The sequence below is a fragment of the Chenopodium album genome, chromosome 5 (genome assembly GCF_948465745.1).
Source record: "Chenopodium album chromosome 5, dcCheAlbu1.1, whole genome shotgun sequence".
Taxonomy (NCBI): domain Eukaryota; kingdom Viridiplantae; phylum Streptophyta; class Magnoliopsida; order Caryophyllales; family Amaranthaceae; genus Chenopodium; species Chenopodium album.
Genome location: NC_137838.1, coordinates 2508193 through 2527574, shown reverse-complemented (window position 1 = coordinate 2527574; position 19382 = coordinate 2508193). Strand labels below are relative to the sequence as shown.

General features: G+C 33.8%; 1 protein-coding gene and 1 pseudogene across 1 annotated transcript; one reads left to right on the top strand and one right to left on the bottom strand.

Moving 5' to 3' along the window:
- Positions 1–6548: 6548 nt before the first annotated feature.
- Positions 6549–7536, top strand: LOC145631302 (RHOMBOID-like protein 2 pseudogene; annotated as a pseudogene).
- Positions 7537–12701: 5165 nt separating this feature from the next.
- Positions 12702–18930, bottom strand: LOC145631491 (protein IQ-DOMAIN 24-like). Its single transcript, XM_081683583.1, has 4 exons — positions 18460–18930; positions 14500–14670; positions 13875–13946; positions 12702–13665 (listed from the first exon to the last, which is right to left on the bottom strand). Exons 1-4 carry the CDS (start codon positions 18811–18813, stop codon positions 12955–12957), a joined length of 1308 nt encoding a protein of 435 aa, XP_081539709.1. The 5' UTR covers positions 18814–18930; the 3' UTR covers positions 12702–12954.
- Between the last annotated feature and the right edge of the window lie 452 nt (positions 18931–19382).

Sequence of the window (19382 nt, the reverse complement as noted above, 5' to 3'; positions counted from 1 at the left end):
CCGAAATGTTTACCATGGTCCTTAATACCCTTTGGTAGTCCAATTGGGTGGGTGGGATGAACTATCCAATTTGCCTTTAAATGGCCAATTTATAGGTTTACAACATGCACCGATTTCATTAATTCAAGCCTACCACGAACATTTAAGGCAACAAATAATGATCATATATGTTTTCAAACGACATTATATGATCCTGAGATGTATTCCCTAGAATATCAAGGTTTTTCGATACCGGGCCCCGAAACCTCCAAAATTTCTCAAAAAACGTGGATATTAGCCTTTATTTTTTAAATTTGTAGATTTTTTTCGCTCGGAAATAATAATTGCCGAAATATTTACCATGGTCCCTAATATCCTTCGGGAGTCCAATTGGGTGGGTGCAAGCATCCAATTTTCCTTTAAACGGCCTATTTACCAGTTTATAACTTGCTCCGATTTCATTAAATCAAGCCTACCACAAACATTTATGACAACATATAATGATCATATATGGTTCCAAACGTCATTATATGACCCCGATACATATTCCCAAAAATTTCAAAGCTTTTCGACACCGTGCCCCGAAACCTCCAAAATTTCTCAAAAAGCGTGGATATAAGCCTTCAATTTAGGAATTTTTTGACCTTTTTCGCCCGGAAAAAAAAAATTGCTGAAATTTTTACCATGGTCCCTAATACCCTCCGGGAGTCCAATTGGGTGGGTTGAACTATCCAACTTGCCTTTAAACGACCAATTTACCGGTTTACAACTTGCACCGATTTCATTAAATCAAGCCTGCCACGAACATTTATGACAACATATAATGATTGATGAGTCTATTTTATATATATATTTATTCCCCGTCCCACGGTCATATTTGTGCTTATTTGGGCTCTACGGAGCTATTTTTATTACTAATATACGTTTTCTAGCGTTTTTGTAGAGTTGGTATTATTTTGTAGGAATTTGAAGAATTATGACAATTCCCGAGCTTATTGAGCCACTATGAAAATATTAGAGATGATCGTACCTTATGACGAGTTTTTGAAGCCCAAGGTCGAGCTAATTAAATTTGGTTCGGTGATTAAGGGCTCGGTTTGTTTGGAGTATTAATTTTGTTGCAAGTCCAAGATAAATTAAGAAAAGAAAAATTCAGCCCAAGTGAAAAAGGCCTGTCGAAGTTATGCCCAGATTATGAAGTCGAGGAAAAAGGCGCGCCCGATCGGGCGGCCCTTTGCCCGATCGGGCGCGTGTTTCCGGAAGTCGGTTTAAGCGTTCGTTTTATTTGCTTTAGCTTAGGTTTCGTAGATTAGTATAAATACTCTTTTGTGGAGCTAGTTTTAGTTGTCTTGGATCATTGTGTGAGACAATTTTCCTTAGATCATCTCTTTTCTCTCTTACTCTCTCTCTACTTTTCTCTCTCTCTCTACTTTTCTCTCTCTCTACAACTCTTGGTTTATTCCATACTCTATCTCCTTTACTCTGGTAACTATTCCTCTCTCTTACTTAAATCTCTTTCTATTATGCTTTATTTAATTGCTTTGTTTAGTTTAGTTTTATTATGTTTGAGTAATTTAATTCTAGGGTTTATGGGGATCCATAATTAATATGAAGGGATAATTTGTTATTGTTGATTATTGATATTGCATGATAATTTCTTATTGAATTGTTTTAATTCTTTGCAATTAGATTATGAATCGAGCAGATGTAATTTGATTGTGAATGTTTAGCAATATTGAATTGATGAATCGAGCAGATGTTAATTTAATATTAAAGGCTATTTTCAATAGGAACTTAGATCTAGTAAATTGCGAGAGCCTGTTAGATCTATGTTGGTTAATAAATTGCGAGAGCCTGTTAATCATGTTATTTATGCAATGTCAATGATTGATTACCCTATTTTACCCCGGAGTATTATTTATTGGTGAACCTATGCCCTAGATCCTTTATATATTATTTTCTCCTTTTTCCTACTCTTTTTAGTTTAGTTTCATATTCAACTTTTAATATTGGTTACTTAAATAGTTTAGATTATAATATTTAATTAGGAGTAAAAAGACTTGTTTCCCTGTGGAGATCGACCCTACTTCCCTATCTACTTTAGTTAGTGAATTAGGTAATTATTTTTGATTAGGGGATACGACTTTACCCTGTCAATGATCATAAATGTCTCCAAATGACATTATATGACCCCGAGATGTATCCCCTACAATTTCAAGTCTTTTCGACACTGGGCTCCAAATCCTCCAAAATTTCTCAAAAAGCGTGAATATTAGCCTTCAATTTTGTAACTTTCGACTTTTTTTTTTGTCCGAAAATAAAAATTGTCTAAATGTTTACCATGGTCCTAATACATTCCGGGATTTCAATTGGGTGGGTACAACCATCCAATTTTCCTATAAATGACCAATTTACTGGTTTATAACTTGCACCGATATCATTAAATCAAGCCTACCACGAACATTTATGACAACATATAATGATCATATATGGTTCCAAACGTCATTATATGTAATCCCCCGTATTTTAAAATATTTTATAAATGAAATTTTATTTTATTTATAATATTTATTTGTACTTTTCCGGAATTTAATTACAAAAGTTTCAAATTATTAATATTGGTCAAAAATTATTTTAGCACAAACTATTTTATGAACCTATGTTCTACAATTCATGATCATACAAACAAAGCCTAGTCCATTTCATTTACCTAATTGGCCCAATAATTTTATGAGGCCCAATCTTCTTACTTACCCTACAACATTCTCTCCTATAAATACCCCATTAATCCCCAAAAATTTCTCACACCAAAAAGTTAGTCTTATTTTCTCTCTCCTTTGTTTTATTAATTTGTATAATTATAATTATTGATTTATGGATTTTGATTTTATTGTTTGAAAGTAATTTAATTAGTATCAAGTTGTATTTTGATGACTAAACTTTATAATTTCAGATTTTATAAGTATCATAATTTTCAGATTTTGTAAATTTTATAACCTAGGGTTTTTAATTATTGAAAATCATGATTTTAGGGTTTTTATGAACAATTGATTTAGGGCTTTTATAGTAATGATGTTTTGAAATTTTGGTGATTATAACTAATGATTAGTTTAACTTAATTCCAGATTATTTTGAACATGTAAATTCGTGTTTTAGTTTTTAGATTTTCGTTCGTTAATATTAATCCCGTTTTAATCCCGATCAGATTCTGAACTCATTCGATTTTGATGAAAAAATAGTGTTTTCCATGTGGAAACAACGTTTTAAGAAAGACTCACTACCTTTGGTAGTGAGCACCACCCTCTCGTGGCCAAATTCAGCCTCTAAATATGATTTTCGGGAAGTTTTTGATTTTAACGAAGTTTTTTTTTACTTAAAATATTATCCTTGAGTTTGATTAATAAAATTAATTATGTTTAAAGTTAATTAAACATAAATATATGTTTTTATTGAAGTTTTAAGTGTTGGAAATAGTTTCTAAGTACTACTTTTAATGTTTTATAAAGAGGGTTTAATCACCCATTAAAAAGGGAGATTTTTAGGGGTTTTTATATAATTTTCAGATTTTTATTAGACTTTGAACTTGCTGTAATTTCATGTATAAGAGTGTATTTTAAGGTTTTTATGAAGAAAATTTAAAGAACTATATATAAGCCTTTAATTTTAACTAAAGGGAAGGTTTTAAAGTGTTGTTTGATTTGGATTTTGAAGGTTTTAAAGTAAGTTAGTATTGCTGTAAATTTGATTGATTGGGTATTGATTGAGATGTTATTATTTGGCTTAGGAGAGGAGTTTATTGAAGGTGATTTCTAGTTAGTAAAGTGGCATACCAATTCTTTTGCTCAAGGTACGTACAAGTTACGAAACCTTTCTTTTAGGTGCATGTTTAAGGACGACGGATCGAGAACTTAGTATCATGTATAGGGATGACTGAGTTAAATTGTTTGGTTATACATTGTGAATTTCGTATAACGTGCACTATTTTATATTGCAAGTATTATTTGTGCTCTAATTATGCAAGGTGCGCTTAGAGGCAAAGGTATATTATTGGTGTAATGATTAATTTATTACTCATTCATGATTATGCAAGCAGGATGAGTAAAGGAAGAATTTAAGTCTTCTAAGACGAGGTTAAGGTTTTGGGGTGCCTTATGCACTCAAGGTGTTTATACACCGAGGTAGTAAAGGAATAAATAATAAATGTTGCTTGCCACTAATAAATCAAGAATTGAAATTGATAAGTTGTTTTACTTGATTGAATTGATATTGGATTGATTGTATTGTTATGCATATGAGTCATCACCAAGTCTAAACCTGTAAATCACGTAAAGTGCAAGATGGATGAGCAATAAAACTCTGGATTGGTGCACTTCTAGAGTAATGACAATCAGGGGTTGGGGTACATGGGGTATTAGCCATGTACTTTTCTCGAGGCCGTCTGATCTACGAGTCTCTTATTTCAAATATTTTTCAAAACTAGGAGTTAGGTGAGATCTCATACTAACTACGGTCACGGAGTCGCGCCCGTGGTCGTTGGATGTTTATTGATGTTTCCGAAAGGAGGCATGGGGTTTTTCTTTTATTGATGTTCCAAATGGAGCATGGGTTGGACAACCTTGTCTATTGCGTAATCCAATGAATAAAAATAATGATTTACCTATTATTAATTAATGGAGTCTTGATAATATAAATAGTTGAGTCGTGTGTTGAGTCTATGATTTAATGATGCATGATGATTGATTATTAGTAGCATGTTATGGATTTCTTAATTTATTTTGCAGCTTGTATGTACTCAGCTTTGCTGATTGCGTGCTTTGTGTGTCTTTCTTTGGTCATGGCCTTCGCCTTTCAATGACCCTGTGACGATCCAATTTTTACACTTGTAATATTGGGGAGCAGAATTACCACAGGTTCTTACACATGCAGCATTCATCAGGGTTGTGGAATCTTGAGTAGAGAGTTGATTGTTTGCATTTTATTTCTTTTGCAAGTTTGAATTTATTTTAATTCGATTTTATTTGACACTAATTCTTTTGGGTTTGAATTTATTCGAACACTGGAATTAATCACTTACTACTTTTATTGGGTTTTGAATAAGGGCCTTAATGGTTCCAAGTTGTATGACTTAATTTGGTTTCATTCGTTGGTTTTGAAACTTATTTATAACTGATTTAGTTTTTCCGCTGCTATTTTCTGATAAAGCCTTAACGTTTGAACACGTGGCGGTAGCACGCCAGTAATTCTCTTGAATGTTGTTCAGGGTCCTCACAAGTTCAAAGAGAGAATTATTGGGGTGTTACATTATATGACCTCGAGATGTATTACCTAAAATCTCAAGGCTTTTCGACACCGGGCCCCGAAACCTCCAGAATTTCTCAAAAAGCGTGGATATTAGCCTTCAATTTTGGATTTTTTTGACTTTTTTTTGCTCGGAAATAAAAAATGTCAAAATGTTTACCATGGTCCTTAATACCCTTCGGGAGTCCAATCGAGTGTGTGGAACCATCCAATTCGTCGTTAAACGGCCAATTTACCGGTTTACAACTTGCACCGATTTACCGGTTTACAACGGCCAATTTAATTAAATTGCATCGAACCCGACTTGAACCGAAATTGACCCTCCCCCGTTTTATCCCGTCAAAATCCGAATTTAACCCGAATTGTTACTAACATGACCTGAATTCAGCTCGACCCAAATTTAACCCAACCTGTTACAAACCCAACCCGAAATCAACCCGACTTATTATTGACCTGACCCAAATTCAATCCGACTTGTTATTGACCCGACCTGAATTTTTCTAGACCTATTACTTACTAGACCCAAAAATTCAACCCGATCTGTTGCTAACCCGACTTGAAATTAACACGACTTGTTATTGACCCGCCTTATATTCAACCCAAATTGTTCCTGACCCGATTTCAAATCACCTTAAATACAATTTATACCACCTTATTATTGTTGATCAAAGCATTTTGTCTAGGGAGACCAAGTCGGTCCAGGCCGGCAAAAGAGAGGAGCATCATCCTCAAATTTAAGAGTTAAATATAGTAAATATTTGTTGTATGGTCAAAAGAGATTATTATCTTCCTAAATTATAGACTATAGTTCCCTAGTATATTGTCATACATATTATAGTCAAAGGAAATAATTAGCTTGATTCCCTCGTGTAATCTTATCCAAATGCAAAAATAAATAAAATGAGAGAGTGTAAATTAGATCAAATGGTCAGAGCTTCCTTTCCATAATTCCATCCTTAAAACCTTATTATATTGGATCGTCAAAAATTGGGTCTAATCAAATGTCCTATATGTACATTCACAAATCTTGTAAGAAAGAATGAAAGAAAAGGGCCTATAAATGGGCCATAAATCCACAGAAATCAAGCAGTTATCTATTGTAAAAATAAAGTTGCACTAAAACACGTTTATTAGTGACCCAACTAATAATCAAGCAGTTAATAAAACCGACTAATCCCTTTTAAACTTCCTCCCACTTCATCACATACACAAAAAAAACCAAACTTACAATCAAACTTACAGTTTCCTAATTTTAGAGAAGAGAAAAAGATATGGAAAGTGAAGAGGATGTTGAGAAAAGAGGAGCAATGGAAAATAGGATAGTAAAGATATCTCATATGTGGGATGATTCTGATGTTGAATGGAAAACTTGGTTAATCCCTATTTTTGTAGGGATTAATGTCATCATTTTCCTTGTTACTTTGTTCATTAACAACTGTCCTTCTCATGGTGGCAGCCGTGGTTGCGTAGCGAGTTTCCTTGGAAGATTTTCATTTGAACCACTTCATTACAACCCTCTCCTTGGTCCTGGCCCTCATGCGTACGTAACTTATTTAATCAACTATTTTTTTCATTAATTTCTTGCTAATTTTGGTTAGTGTACATATATTTGTCGCGATTTTGTCATTTAATGTGTTGGTATGTTGTAAGGTGGTTGTTATTGTATGATTTTATTTTTGGTGGTTACATAAATTTTATTGATATTTATTTTTTTGTATGCATGAAGATTAATGAAAATGGGAGCTATAAATTGGTCAGTGATTGTTGAGCATCATCAACGATGGAGGCTCATTACGTCTATATGGCTACATAGCGGCCTTATTCACATTCTTTTTAACATGTTAACCCTCCTTTTTATTGGCATTCGCCTTGAACAACAATTTGGATTCTGTAAGTACTCGTTTCATAATATTATTCCCTCGGTTTTTAAATAATCATTATAGATCTTAAATTTATCTATGTGTTGGTTGAATTTGAATTTGTGAATTTTTACAGTAAGGATTGGGATTATCTACCTAGTAGCAGGAATTGGAGGAAACATAACTTCATGTCTATTTTACCCAAGTTACATTTCTGTTGGTCCAACTAGTGCTTTACTTGGGCTTATTGGAGCTATGTATTCTGAACTTATTACAAATTGGACCCTTTACACCAATAAGGTAAAGTATATTGTATATACTAATTATAGTAATTTTTCATCTAATTTTGCAATTTATAGTTTATTTTTGTGACCTTGTGTTATTCTTGTTATGCATGTTATACTAGGGTATGGCAGTGTGTACTATATCGTTGATGTTTGTGATCAACTTACTACTAACGGTAGTTCCTCATCCACATAACGGTGGTCCTCTTGGTGGGTTCGCGGTAGGGATCCTTCTTGGCTTTATGTTGCTGCCTCGCCCTCATATTGGGTGGTTCACTAGGCGATTTCCTTCTGATCTTGGTTCCAAGACTAAGTTTAAGCCCTACCAGTACGTGTTAGGGATCACGTCTCTTGTTTTGCTCGTCATAGGGTAAGCATGCATGATCAAACACTTCTTTATTTTCTATCTTTACAACAATTTAACTCTTTAATATGGTACTAATTACGGCTAATTTTGATTTATAGGTACATAATTGGGTTGGTAATGCTATTCCATAACTAAGGCGCTACTTTATGGTGGTGTTGATGTTGGCATCTTTCACCAAGGGAAATGCTTAACATGTATTTATGTGTTAGACGTTGTTAATTTAATTACATACTATGTTGAAATGTTTTTATTAATCTATTTGTGATTTGTAAGATTATTACCGGTTTGTAAGCTATGAGAAGCTTGCATACTTTGTCTCAATTTCATTTTGCATATTTTGTTTGGAATTTGATGCTTTATGTTGGGCCTATGTGCAGTGATGTCCATTGGGCCGGTCCAAACTGAATCTGGGCTGGCCTAGATATTAGGTTGGGTTAGGTGACATAAGCCAGGCTAGGTCGCAGGTTGGATTAGGTTGATCATGAGTTGGCATGGGATATTTTGACTTGTGGATGGGTTAGACCCGCCCAATGAATATACCGATTCGGATGTATCACGGATAACCCAAGTTTTTCAAACTATTCAACATAAATGATAAATCCATGTTGAAATAGTACTTTAGAATGAACTATTAATGATGATTTAAAATTTTTATCTATCACAAGCCGATCACAATATAAGTTTATTCAAATAAACGCTAATCACTCAACTTTCATGAAATAACACATTATTTTCATTGTTCACCAAACTTAAAAACCCTACAAAAAGTTAACCAAGCTAGTTTATCAACTATTTTAGAAGTAAACACAAATATTCCACCATTAAAATAACTCTTGCTCAATATTCATTACAAAAGAAATGGTGGATTATCCAAGCTTAAGGTTAACAACCATATTTGGATTATGGTTAGTAATATTAGTATCAAATGCCATGTGGCATAAGGTGGGGGCCGATGTCGACTGTACAACGGTGACTCAGCTCTTGAACACGTGTTCGGTATTCATTAGCTACGGGTCGCCGGACCCACTTCCCGGGTCGTCGTGTTGTGATGCGGTTGTGGGCCTGAGTAATTTGGGTGACACACCTGAAAACAGGAGGTCCTTATGCAAGTGTATGATGGGCCTAATTGCAGCTTATAGTCCAGACGCTACTTCCATTGCTACTTTGCCGGGCTTTTGTGGAGTTTCTTTGGGCTTTGTCATTGAGCCCACCATTGATTGTACTAGGTATGTTCTCTCTCTCCATCTGTCAAACGTAATGTTTTTTTTTGGTGTTTAGAGAGCCACAAGGGTGGGGGTGAGAATCGATCCCAAGATCTCTAGGAATCGGGAGGGAAGCTCTAACCACTTGAGCTATCCATCACTCTCTCTGTCAAACGTAATGTAATAATTAATAAACTAACTATTCATATAAAAGCTTAGATTCTTAAATAGTAGCTCACTAGCTCTCGCATACAACAAGGTTAATCACGGTTATATACATTGAAATAAAATGCTACTTAAATCATATAAAAGTCACCCTTATGTTTTTATATAATTTGAAACAACTAAAGTTTTGTTCAAATAAACTTTTAAATTATACAGTAGTTGTTTCTTTTTTTAAGCCTTAAAAGTCACTGGTCTAGTCTGATCTCTTGGTTTGACTGAATCTTGATTGAATTTTTTGAAAAATGCCTCACACTTTGAAATGGAACAAATGTAAGTTATAATTATATTTTATTGGTAATTATGCAACATGATATATATATTTTTTTTAAGCACATTAGTACTACTTGAAATGTTTATACATGAATTATAACGCATGTGTTAGTATGCATCTAAAGACTGCTATTTCCATGCTATGCAGCATACTGTGACTCAAGATGTGAAGAATTGGATGTAGCATTGTAGCCTTGGTACCAAATAAAGAGCTTTATAAGGCTTACTAGTTACTACTCACATGTACAATCTTCATCTCATTATTCAAGATAGTATTTCCTTGATATTTGAAAATAAAGTTAGTTTTAAAGAGTATGTGCATACGAACAACGGAATTAGATGAATCCACATATAAACTTATCTTTGTTATTATTTTTTTGCTTACAATAGAAGAATTTTACACATATATATTTCAAATAAACAATAACAGACAAACAACAAACAATCTCTGCATAAAATATATGAAGAGATGACATCTATACCCGTAACACAACTACTAATAAGTTAATTTTAGATGGTCACAATAATATCTCCTCAATTCCTCATTCAAAATATGTTACAATTACTCCATAGTTCATAGTCCACAATATGGAGTAAAAAACATGTGTAATTGTAAAAACTTTTTTTTATTTTTTATTTTTTATTTTTTTTTTACCATTTAAAGAGTAAAAGATGTGTAATTGTTGGGTTGGAGAGAAAGTAAAAAAAAGTGGGCCCAAAATCGAAAAAGCTGCAAGGTATATTTCAAGTGGTGGGCTGATTGAGTGTGAGGGGCATAATTGGGTTCAGGTTTCGAGTTGTGTTGTAGCCGTGTGACTCTTTTATTTGTACCACCGATTTGTACGGGTATTAGTGGATTACCAACCAACGACATCTTTTGTTTCTTTGCGATGTACCTCACATCTTTATACTCTACTACGTTTTCCCTTAAATCACAATTTAACACTATTATACTATACTTGTACTCGTAATCGTATAGTCTAGTTTATTAATTTAGGAGATTCGATTAAATTAAGTATAAGACAAGCGCCAAGGTTAACATTACTCTCTTCGTTTATAAATTGTTGTGATTGATTTTCTGGTACGTGATAATATCGTAGACTATAATAATTATTTTATATTAGAACTATCAATAAACTTTGTACGTAGTTGATCCTTTGATAATGTTTTGACGGTTTTTGTATTTTTGTAACTTTACTCAAAGAGTATGTCCATAGCATTATTAGTTAATTGGACCTTTTTTCTTTTTTTGAAAATAAGTTAATCAGACATTTATGTTAATATTCTTGATTATTTGGTGTGATATATGATGAGCTGAATAACCTTACGACATGACAAGTCAAGAATAATCCAAAATACCACCATAAACAATATATGTTACATAATCAAATAGAGTACCGACATAGCAACATATACACCTTTTTCGTCGAAGATTTGGTACTTGGATTTTTTTGCACCTCCCGGTCCCGGAATTTGCCAAACATTCCTCGACGATGAAAGTGCCATTACACCCCACTCGCTCGCGTCTCGTACCCTAGTCTCTATCATCACCCCCTACATGGCATCTAAAACTATTAATACATACACGTTGAGAGAATTCACATGCTAAAACTATGCATTAATAGCTTCCCTAGCTAAATGAAACTCTAGTACATAAACTTTGATATAGACAAAAAAAAGGGGTGGACACGCACAAAAGAGTAAAGAAAAATCCTTAATATTCATAATTTCATATATCCGTGACAAAATAATATTAGTCCAAATGTAAATTAGTGAAATTCCTTTTTGTACCATATTTTAGAAGCTAGTCATTTAATTTTCTAAGGGAACCAAAATAATAAAATGGATTTTTGTGGGTATCCAACGTCTAGATTTTTTGTTTATTTGCTGCGTTTTTTTTTCCATTAAAGACGGTGCAAATCTTTCTCATGTGTGGTATACATGCCCAAATTAGGACAAATTGTGGAGACGTTTATTTGTAGGACAAATTTTGCCCTCCAAATATAATGCCAAGAAATATTATATAGAATTACTTAAATAATATAAATTAAAAAATGAAGATTTTTCAGGTAGTCCGTGATTTTGCAGTGATAGATTCAGTCTACATTGAGAATGTTTGTCTTGTTGAAAAGTTGGGATTTGACGTGATGAAATAACGTAGGCTACTAATCTAGCACTTAGTACTAGCTTACTTAGTACTAGCTTATGGTCTCATAATCGGTGATTTGATTAAAGTGAATGTTAATTATATAGTCACGTAATCATGTTAGATTGATTTACAATGTGTTGTTGTAATGTCGTGTCAATTAACTTGTATTGGATGCGATAATGGTACATTAAGATAAAATTCAAAATATAAAATAACTAAATAAGCAAGTTGGGGTAAAAAAAGATTAAGAATGGGGTAGTGTATCATATTAATTGCATTGCAATGATGGGAGAGCTATTCGAATAAAATTGGCAACATATACTATAGCTTTTCATATTTGTAGAAACTTAGGGTAATATTCTAGGATTCCATAAGTATTTTGACTAAATGTGTGCGCCTAAATATGAAGGTGTGAGCCATCCAAAAAGAGAACTCTAGTCTTGCCTCTAATAGCAAGCGGCTTGATTAATGGGGAAATTAATGAATAGTGCAAGATTTTGCCATAAAAAAGCAGCCTGCCAACCTCGAGTACAGATGAAGTGCATAAAAAAAAAATTAAATAAGGATGCAATAATTTTTTCATTTTATAGGAGAAGGCCGGTACTATCAGACAAATGGACAATAGTTGGAAAACTAGCGATTAAATACAGGTCAACGCTTGAGAATAGAGGGGGAGGTAAAGGAATCCCCTTTACAGGCAACAAATTTTATCCTAATTACCATTGTAGGAGTACAACGTACACTTGTTAACATACCACCGCGACATAATGTGACAAGGTGCATTGATGGGAAAACATTTAGGTCATCGTAAGATGAAAAGGAAAATTCGTGGCAAAAGAGAAGGTTAAACCAAAGTCTTGTATCCATTCTACATGTGTGAATGGATGAAAGAAATTGCCAAAAAATGTCATCTCCTTTTGTCTTTTTAATGAAGGAATCCATCCAAAATTTTGTGTATTCAATGGTCCAATCTATGCAAAAATAGATCAAAACAAGCCTTTGGGCAACTCCAATAACAGACTTTTTTCTCCTATTTGTAGAAATAGATAAAACTTCAGTCTTCATTCATTGAAAATTACGGAGCATATTACTATTATCAAAATGTCCAAACATGATTTATGAACAATCTTACAACCTTAAACCTAATTATAAAACATTAATAAAACAAAACACCCACATAATCATGTTTGAACACCTCCATAATTAAAAGTTTATAACTACACTATCCCAAAGTAAGTGGAATTCTTAAAGCATTGCAATAGTTACATTCCTAAACTCAGAGAATTAACCAGTTTAGCTTTTATTAGGCTTTTCAATATTTTCACAAGTTAGCAAAAGGGTCTGAGTTCTTTTTGGATGAAGTAGTAGACTGCCAAAATGCGTGAAGGGACCGTTTGATAGACCTACGCTTCTCAAAATCAATATCACCTCTTTGTCTAGGCACGCTATGGGATCTACTCTTGGCTCGAGATGATTCCGTGTTAGCCATATAGCTAGGACTTGCAAAACTTGCATATCCATTCCATAGGCTTCTTTTACTAGAAAATTCATGCCTCAAAGGGGTCTTGGGACTTCTTCTAGAGCTACCAAACCCTCGAGGAGCTGATGATAAAGCTTGATCTGGTGGACTGCTCTCAGCAGTGCAGGGTTCGAGGGGAAATTGTAGGGATTTCATTGAAGCAACATCCTCAGCACATGGACTTGAATTGGGTTTGTAAAGATCATTCAGGCAATACCTTGCCAGGTGATCAGATGCTGCAAAACTGCGATTGTGGTAGTCTTGCACTGAAATGTGTTGCATCATTGGCTGCTGCAATGACAAGTTTCTTGTTTTTTTGGGTCTTGAGTGAGGCTTCCAACTGTCAACTTCAAGGATTTTGTCGCTCTTTTCATCATCAGCACGAGGAATCTTGATCGAGCTTGGGCTGTTCACCGAAGATCCAGCTTCCACCCAATTATCTACCCAATTTGTAGCTGAAAGTTTACTCTCATTGCTCTTTGCCTCTCTGTAGCTTGATATTGTTCCACATCTCTGCATAACAGAATATATACATGACAATGTCAATTGGTTATTTAAAAGCTTGGAAATTAACATATAAATAAAGACGAGTCTTTAATGGTTTTCTTTTTGAGAAAGCATTCTAATTTATGAACACCAACCATTGATTTGTGATCATTAACTTAGTCTATTAATTTGCAAAAACTAAGGGTGTTTGTAAAAAGCATATAAACAATCAATACCTTGATGATAGGAGAATCCTCAAGCTTTTCACTAGTGTCACAGATTTCATAACTTCTGGAGTTCTCCTGGTCCTGCAGAAGTCACAAACTATGTTTAATGCAATCCTAGATACATAAATAAATAAAACAAAAATACTCGTAGATGGGTAAATCCTAGATATTATGAAATACTGCATATATACTTATCTATGTTAAGACGGTGATTCAAATTAGAGGAATTTCAATCATAAAATATGTTCAACCAATTCAAGGAACAGCATTGTCATCCAACACTAAACAAGTACCAAATATCATGAATAGATGACATCCGTAATCACATATGGTCTTAAGAACAAGCCAAAGAATGCAATACACATTTTGTTCATGTCCTTTAGGTTCCATCATTTTCCAAAATATACATCCTTTTTTCTTATTGTTTTCTTTCATTTTGTTTTTAATTCCTTTGTTTTGGTGTGGCGGCGTGTCTCTCTGTGTGTTCATATAACTGAATAAGCGCTGCATCCCAAAAGGACAAAAAAATAATTATCAAAATCAACTCTTTATCTTTTGTGCATAACAGGACAGGACTGTAGGGTTGCAGCTTAGAGTTGCAATGTGGAGAAGAAGATTTTGGAATAAGCCTTACATGATTTGGTGAATCTGAGTTTAGTACACGGTGAACTCGAGCTCGATCCTGGACTCGAACCAAAGCTTGCAAGCGTCGAAGCATGTCCGTGCTTTGTTTCCTGACAAAGTGGCCTCTCACAAGCGCTTGAAGTTTAACCAGTCCCTTAAGTGCCTTCAGAGCCCTCCTTGCCTTTAGAGCATGCCCCAAAAGTAATTAAAAGAATATATCAGCATGCAGTTAAGTAAAATAATCAACCAAACAACATAACAAAAGTACTGCAGAAGACTGAAGCATCATCAGAAGTTAATATCAGCAAATCAGCTCTGAATCCAATAAAGTTCTCCTGAAATCTATAAAGGTTCCAGATTTGACACAAAATACTAAGGAATTTGAAAAAAAATGCAGATACAGATTAGTACCAGGTACCACTTAACTATAAGATCGTGTCGACTCTACAGTCAATTCTGATCCAGGTTATCTAATCTCAGGTACAATTTTAAGTCCAGAACTCCAGATCAGACTACTACGGACTAGGTCGCCAGGTCGGGTCAGATTTGACAGGTCCATAATTAATAACGAAACTGGAGTAAAGGTGGCTAAAATCATTGCCTTACACATTCCAAAAAGATTTCTACAGGAGCAAATATTCAATTTACAACTCATTTGATGCTAAGAGAAAAAGAGGCAATCCCAAAAGGAGAATAAAAGCAGTAAAAGCATTGTTTTTAAGTTTAAAAAAAAAAAAAAGATAACCTTGTTTGTTACAACACTAAAAATGGCATTTTCTACTTTAAGCATAATATAAAGGGTAATTATATCAAAGATAAAGGAAACAGGGGAATTAGCTGTAAGTTACAGTTACAGATGCTTTTTTAAGGAGCTTTTTTTACATCACAGGTAAATTAGAATTAGTGGGGATCAAATGCAACCCTCAAGTAAGACAAAAAAAGGTAATTTCTAAAATCAATTATTTTTCAAACCATTTATGAGTTCATGATGTATGCTAAAGGTCCCAAGTGGGTGATGCATTTGCACTAACAATTGAATAGAATTATAAAAGTGAAAGAGACTGAAAGATACAAGTTGAACTAGGGTAGTTAGAAGGAGCTTAGGCACTCTAAAGGACCACATATATTAACATTCATGAATTGGTATGGGGCTTTTTTATGTGATTGAAACTCTTCCAAAGGCTTCATTATAGTGAAAGGATGCATATCATATACAAGTCAAAAAAACGGGAAATCACCCCGGAAAACCAAATGACAAATGTCGATTTACAATTCGATAATGGCCTTAATAAAGTATAACTCGTGCACAAGCTGGTCCATATTATTAAGTTGATCGGTTTTCTACACCAAGACAGAAATGTATAATCAAGTTCTTATCAAAAAATTTAAGATATTACGCACAAAACACACTCAAGATACAGACAAACTGATGTTTGCTAGTGATAAAGAACTTAAACCACAAGAACCCTTGTGCACTAAGTTCCAATTCAAGCAAAATATCAATTGAGCAAGCAAGATAGCATAGAATATTAAAACTTCGAATGTTTCTCATTCGATGCTAATGGATGGCTCGGGATGTTATAATTAAGCACAACTAATTTGTTACCTAAACGCATATATTCTCCATTAAGAATGTAAACTATAGTACATTAAAAGCCTGTAGTAGAAGCTAACAAAATAAATGAGGCCCTAGTAGAAGTCTAAGAATAGTAAAACTTAGTACTCAATACATTACCAATACTAGTGAACTGACTATATCAGCCACAGAAACTCAGATCGGTCCCATTTTACTCAAACTTAAGCTCTTGTAATTATCCTAACAAAGAGTAGGTAGGTGGTATGGAAGTTTCAGTGAAAATGCCCTATCATCTTAGTTAAAATTACCATTTTACCCTTGGGTTAGACAAAAAGTATTATGACTTTCCTTTTCCAAAACATTATCACGTGTTACACCAATCAAAACCACAAAAAAATTAAAAAAGGGTAAAAAAAACCAAGGTCAAAGTCATCTTGACCAAGTAGGAGAGTTCATACACTTCCAAGTACTTTTAACTCTTTAAGTAGGAATGTAAGTAAATACAACTTGTTTAGTTGTTTATTAGTAGTACTCTTTGAGTCAAATGACAACTATTTTGTTTATTACGAGTACTTTTATAACACGAAGGCTGATCAATAATTAATAAAGAAAGGAAGGCAGATCAAAAGCTTAAAGGAAAGTGTGTAAAGAAAGAAAAGTACCCATCTCAATGAAGCAAAGTTTTAGTGACAACAAGATTACTTTATGTACTTTAAGACATTGAATTTGTGTGGCTTAACTAGTCTAAAACATGCCACTTGATGGAGCTTAGTGAGAATTCTGGTACAAAACTCGCAATTACTAACATATAGATACATTCAATTATCCACATTTAAGACCAATAGGTGATCAACTACTTCAGATAATCAGATATGAATGTAACACAACACTCAATCATCTTTTATGAAATTTTAAACAAAGTACTTCAAACTTCACACAACTATAAAATGAAAAGGAAGGATTTTTCCCCAAATACTAGTATTAAAAGAGAATAACGTAAAAGGTTATTTTGAGATGGACGGAGTACGTATGTTGAACAAGAGTTACAAGACAATTAAAATACTAATATAGTCCGAGTCTTGCCGTGAGTCGTAGGGAACTAATTCTTTCTGAAAGCAAAAGTAAATATGAGGCCCACTAATAACTTGATCTTACTAAACACTTTGATTCCCACTATTTTCCTCCAAAAGAGACACATAAAAAAACAAAACTATTGGATTTTATACTAAGGGACCAATTACTTTTCTATTTGGATGGAAATATTAATTGCTAAATATATGGATTTTATTATACTAACGGGCCAAAATATTTCCCCTTGTTTTATTTGTGGACATGGACCAATTTTACATATTTTCTAATTAAGAATATCACACACATATATTAATATAAACAGATTTATATGGAGTGGTAACTCAAGCTAAGAGTAATCATTTATTTTTTGTTGGCATACATAAATAGAAAGAAGCCACCTTCATCAATTTGTATCAGAAAAAACTTTTAGGTACTATTTTGTTGGTGTATAAAACTTTTACCAGTACTTGTTATGTATTTGCAGTTATATATGTGTTATTATGAATGAAATTTATATAGTCGTGTTTCACAATGAACTTGTTATAAACATTTGTCATTGATCAGCAAATTCTATTTCTTGAAAAAGATTTAATTACAAGAGAAGAGATAAAATAGAAACGTGAACACGGCCATGAAACCATACATTATCGAAACAAAATCCTCTGTCCCACATTTTGCAATAAACGTTTTACAATTGACACGAAAAAAAATCTAAATTGCTGATCATATAAAAACTTTGTATACTCTGTATTTTATAAATAAAATTTCAGAATTATACTGTACTGTACTGTACACATACTTGTATTGAACATTTGTCACTAAGAAAAAATAAAATAAAAATAAATTAAGAGATTAAAAAAAGGAAGGTAAGTGAAGAAGAAAAACAAGGAAAGAATATCATTTAATGAGCTTATTCTTGGAACTCATGAATAGAGAAGTTGTCAAACAGCTAAGTTGAGTAAGTGCTCAAAAACATGCAAATGAGCAAATCGTCACTACTAGGAGCAAACTTTCAGAAACCCCATTCGAAAATATTTACTCAAAAATGACAAAATTTCACCGACTAAATCAAAGTCAAACTAACTACCCCATGCCCCAAAAAAGGTACCATACCAAGAATTATGCCTAACTGTTAATTACAGGGTATAATCCTGTACTCGGGGATTTTATATGACAAAATCACGCGTTAATCAGCGTGTTTACCTATAGATACGAGTGTCGATAAAATGTTTATTTCCCCAGAAGAATGATATCAATATGTTTATGGATTAATAGAGTATATTAAAAATTAATTGAGACTGTTAAAAAGCAAGAATAACTAACCAGGTAGCCTCGAAAAGCGGACTGAATCTTAACAGCAGCGAAATGCTCTAACGACCACCTCCTACTGCTGACCTGTCCCGGCAGGGGAGAAGAGGAAGGGCCATTGGAAGTAAGGCGGACGACTTCGGCAGCCGCTTTGGCCGCGGCTAAAGCAGCCTCGGCAACGGCTGCCGTAGCGGCCGCCACGGCTATTGCATGCTTATTAGCATCAATAGAGTCATTCTCCACACTCCCGTAAAAGTTAGATTCGGAAACGGTGGTGGTGGTGGTGGTGGAAGGTGGAGGAGGGGAGAGGGTTTTACGACGACGGCGGAAGATTCGGTTAAACCAATTGGAAGGCTTAGACTTAGGCATTGGAATGTATCATGGCAAAGGTAAAAGAATGAAGAGAAATGAGATGAAAGAGTGAGTGAAAGAGTAAGGGATGATGAAAAAGTTTGTTAAGTTAGGAGAGAGAAAAAAGGAGGAGGTTGTTTTCTGTTATAAAAGGGAGGGAGAAATAGTAGGACGAGGTTGGACTGACCCCACATATAATATTATTATTATAATTATATAATATGATGATGACTCTATTTTTGTAGAGTTTTTAATGCAATTGTTGGACAATTAAATGATATACGCGGTAATTTAATTTTTTACAATAATCAAATGGTTGAAATTACAAGAATTTATTATTCCCAAGGAATTTACTACTCGTATTCTTCAATCTTCAACGAGTTTCGCTATCCTTCTTCCCCACGAGTTTACATTCACTTGTTCCTAGACGTGTATGTTTGGAGTACAAAACAAGTCACAAGGACTCACAACTTGGAGTTTTTCGTTTTCTCTTTTCTTTTTGTAAGTAATGGAAAACTTATAAATATCGATTGATATGAGGTTTTTTTTTTTTAGAAAACTGTTATATATAACACATATAAGTATTA

Excerpts from the sequence above, each read along its gene's own strand:
- LOC145631491 (XM_081683583.1), bottom strand. The coding sequence starts at position 18,813 with ATGCCTAAGTCTAAGCCTTCCAATTGGTTTAACCGAATCTTCCGCCGT. Across the intron at positions 14,671-18,459 it reads CCGCTTTTCGAGGCTACCTG|GCAAGGAGGGCTCTGAAGGC; the intron begins GTTAGTTATTCT and ends CATGCTCTAAAG. Across the intron at positions 13,666-13,874 it reads AGGATTCTCCTATCATCAAG|AGATGTGGAACAATATCAAG; the intron begins GTATTGATTGTT and ends TCTGTTATGCAG.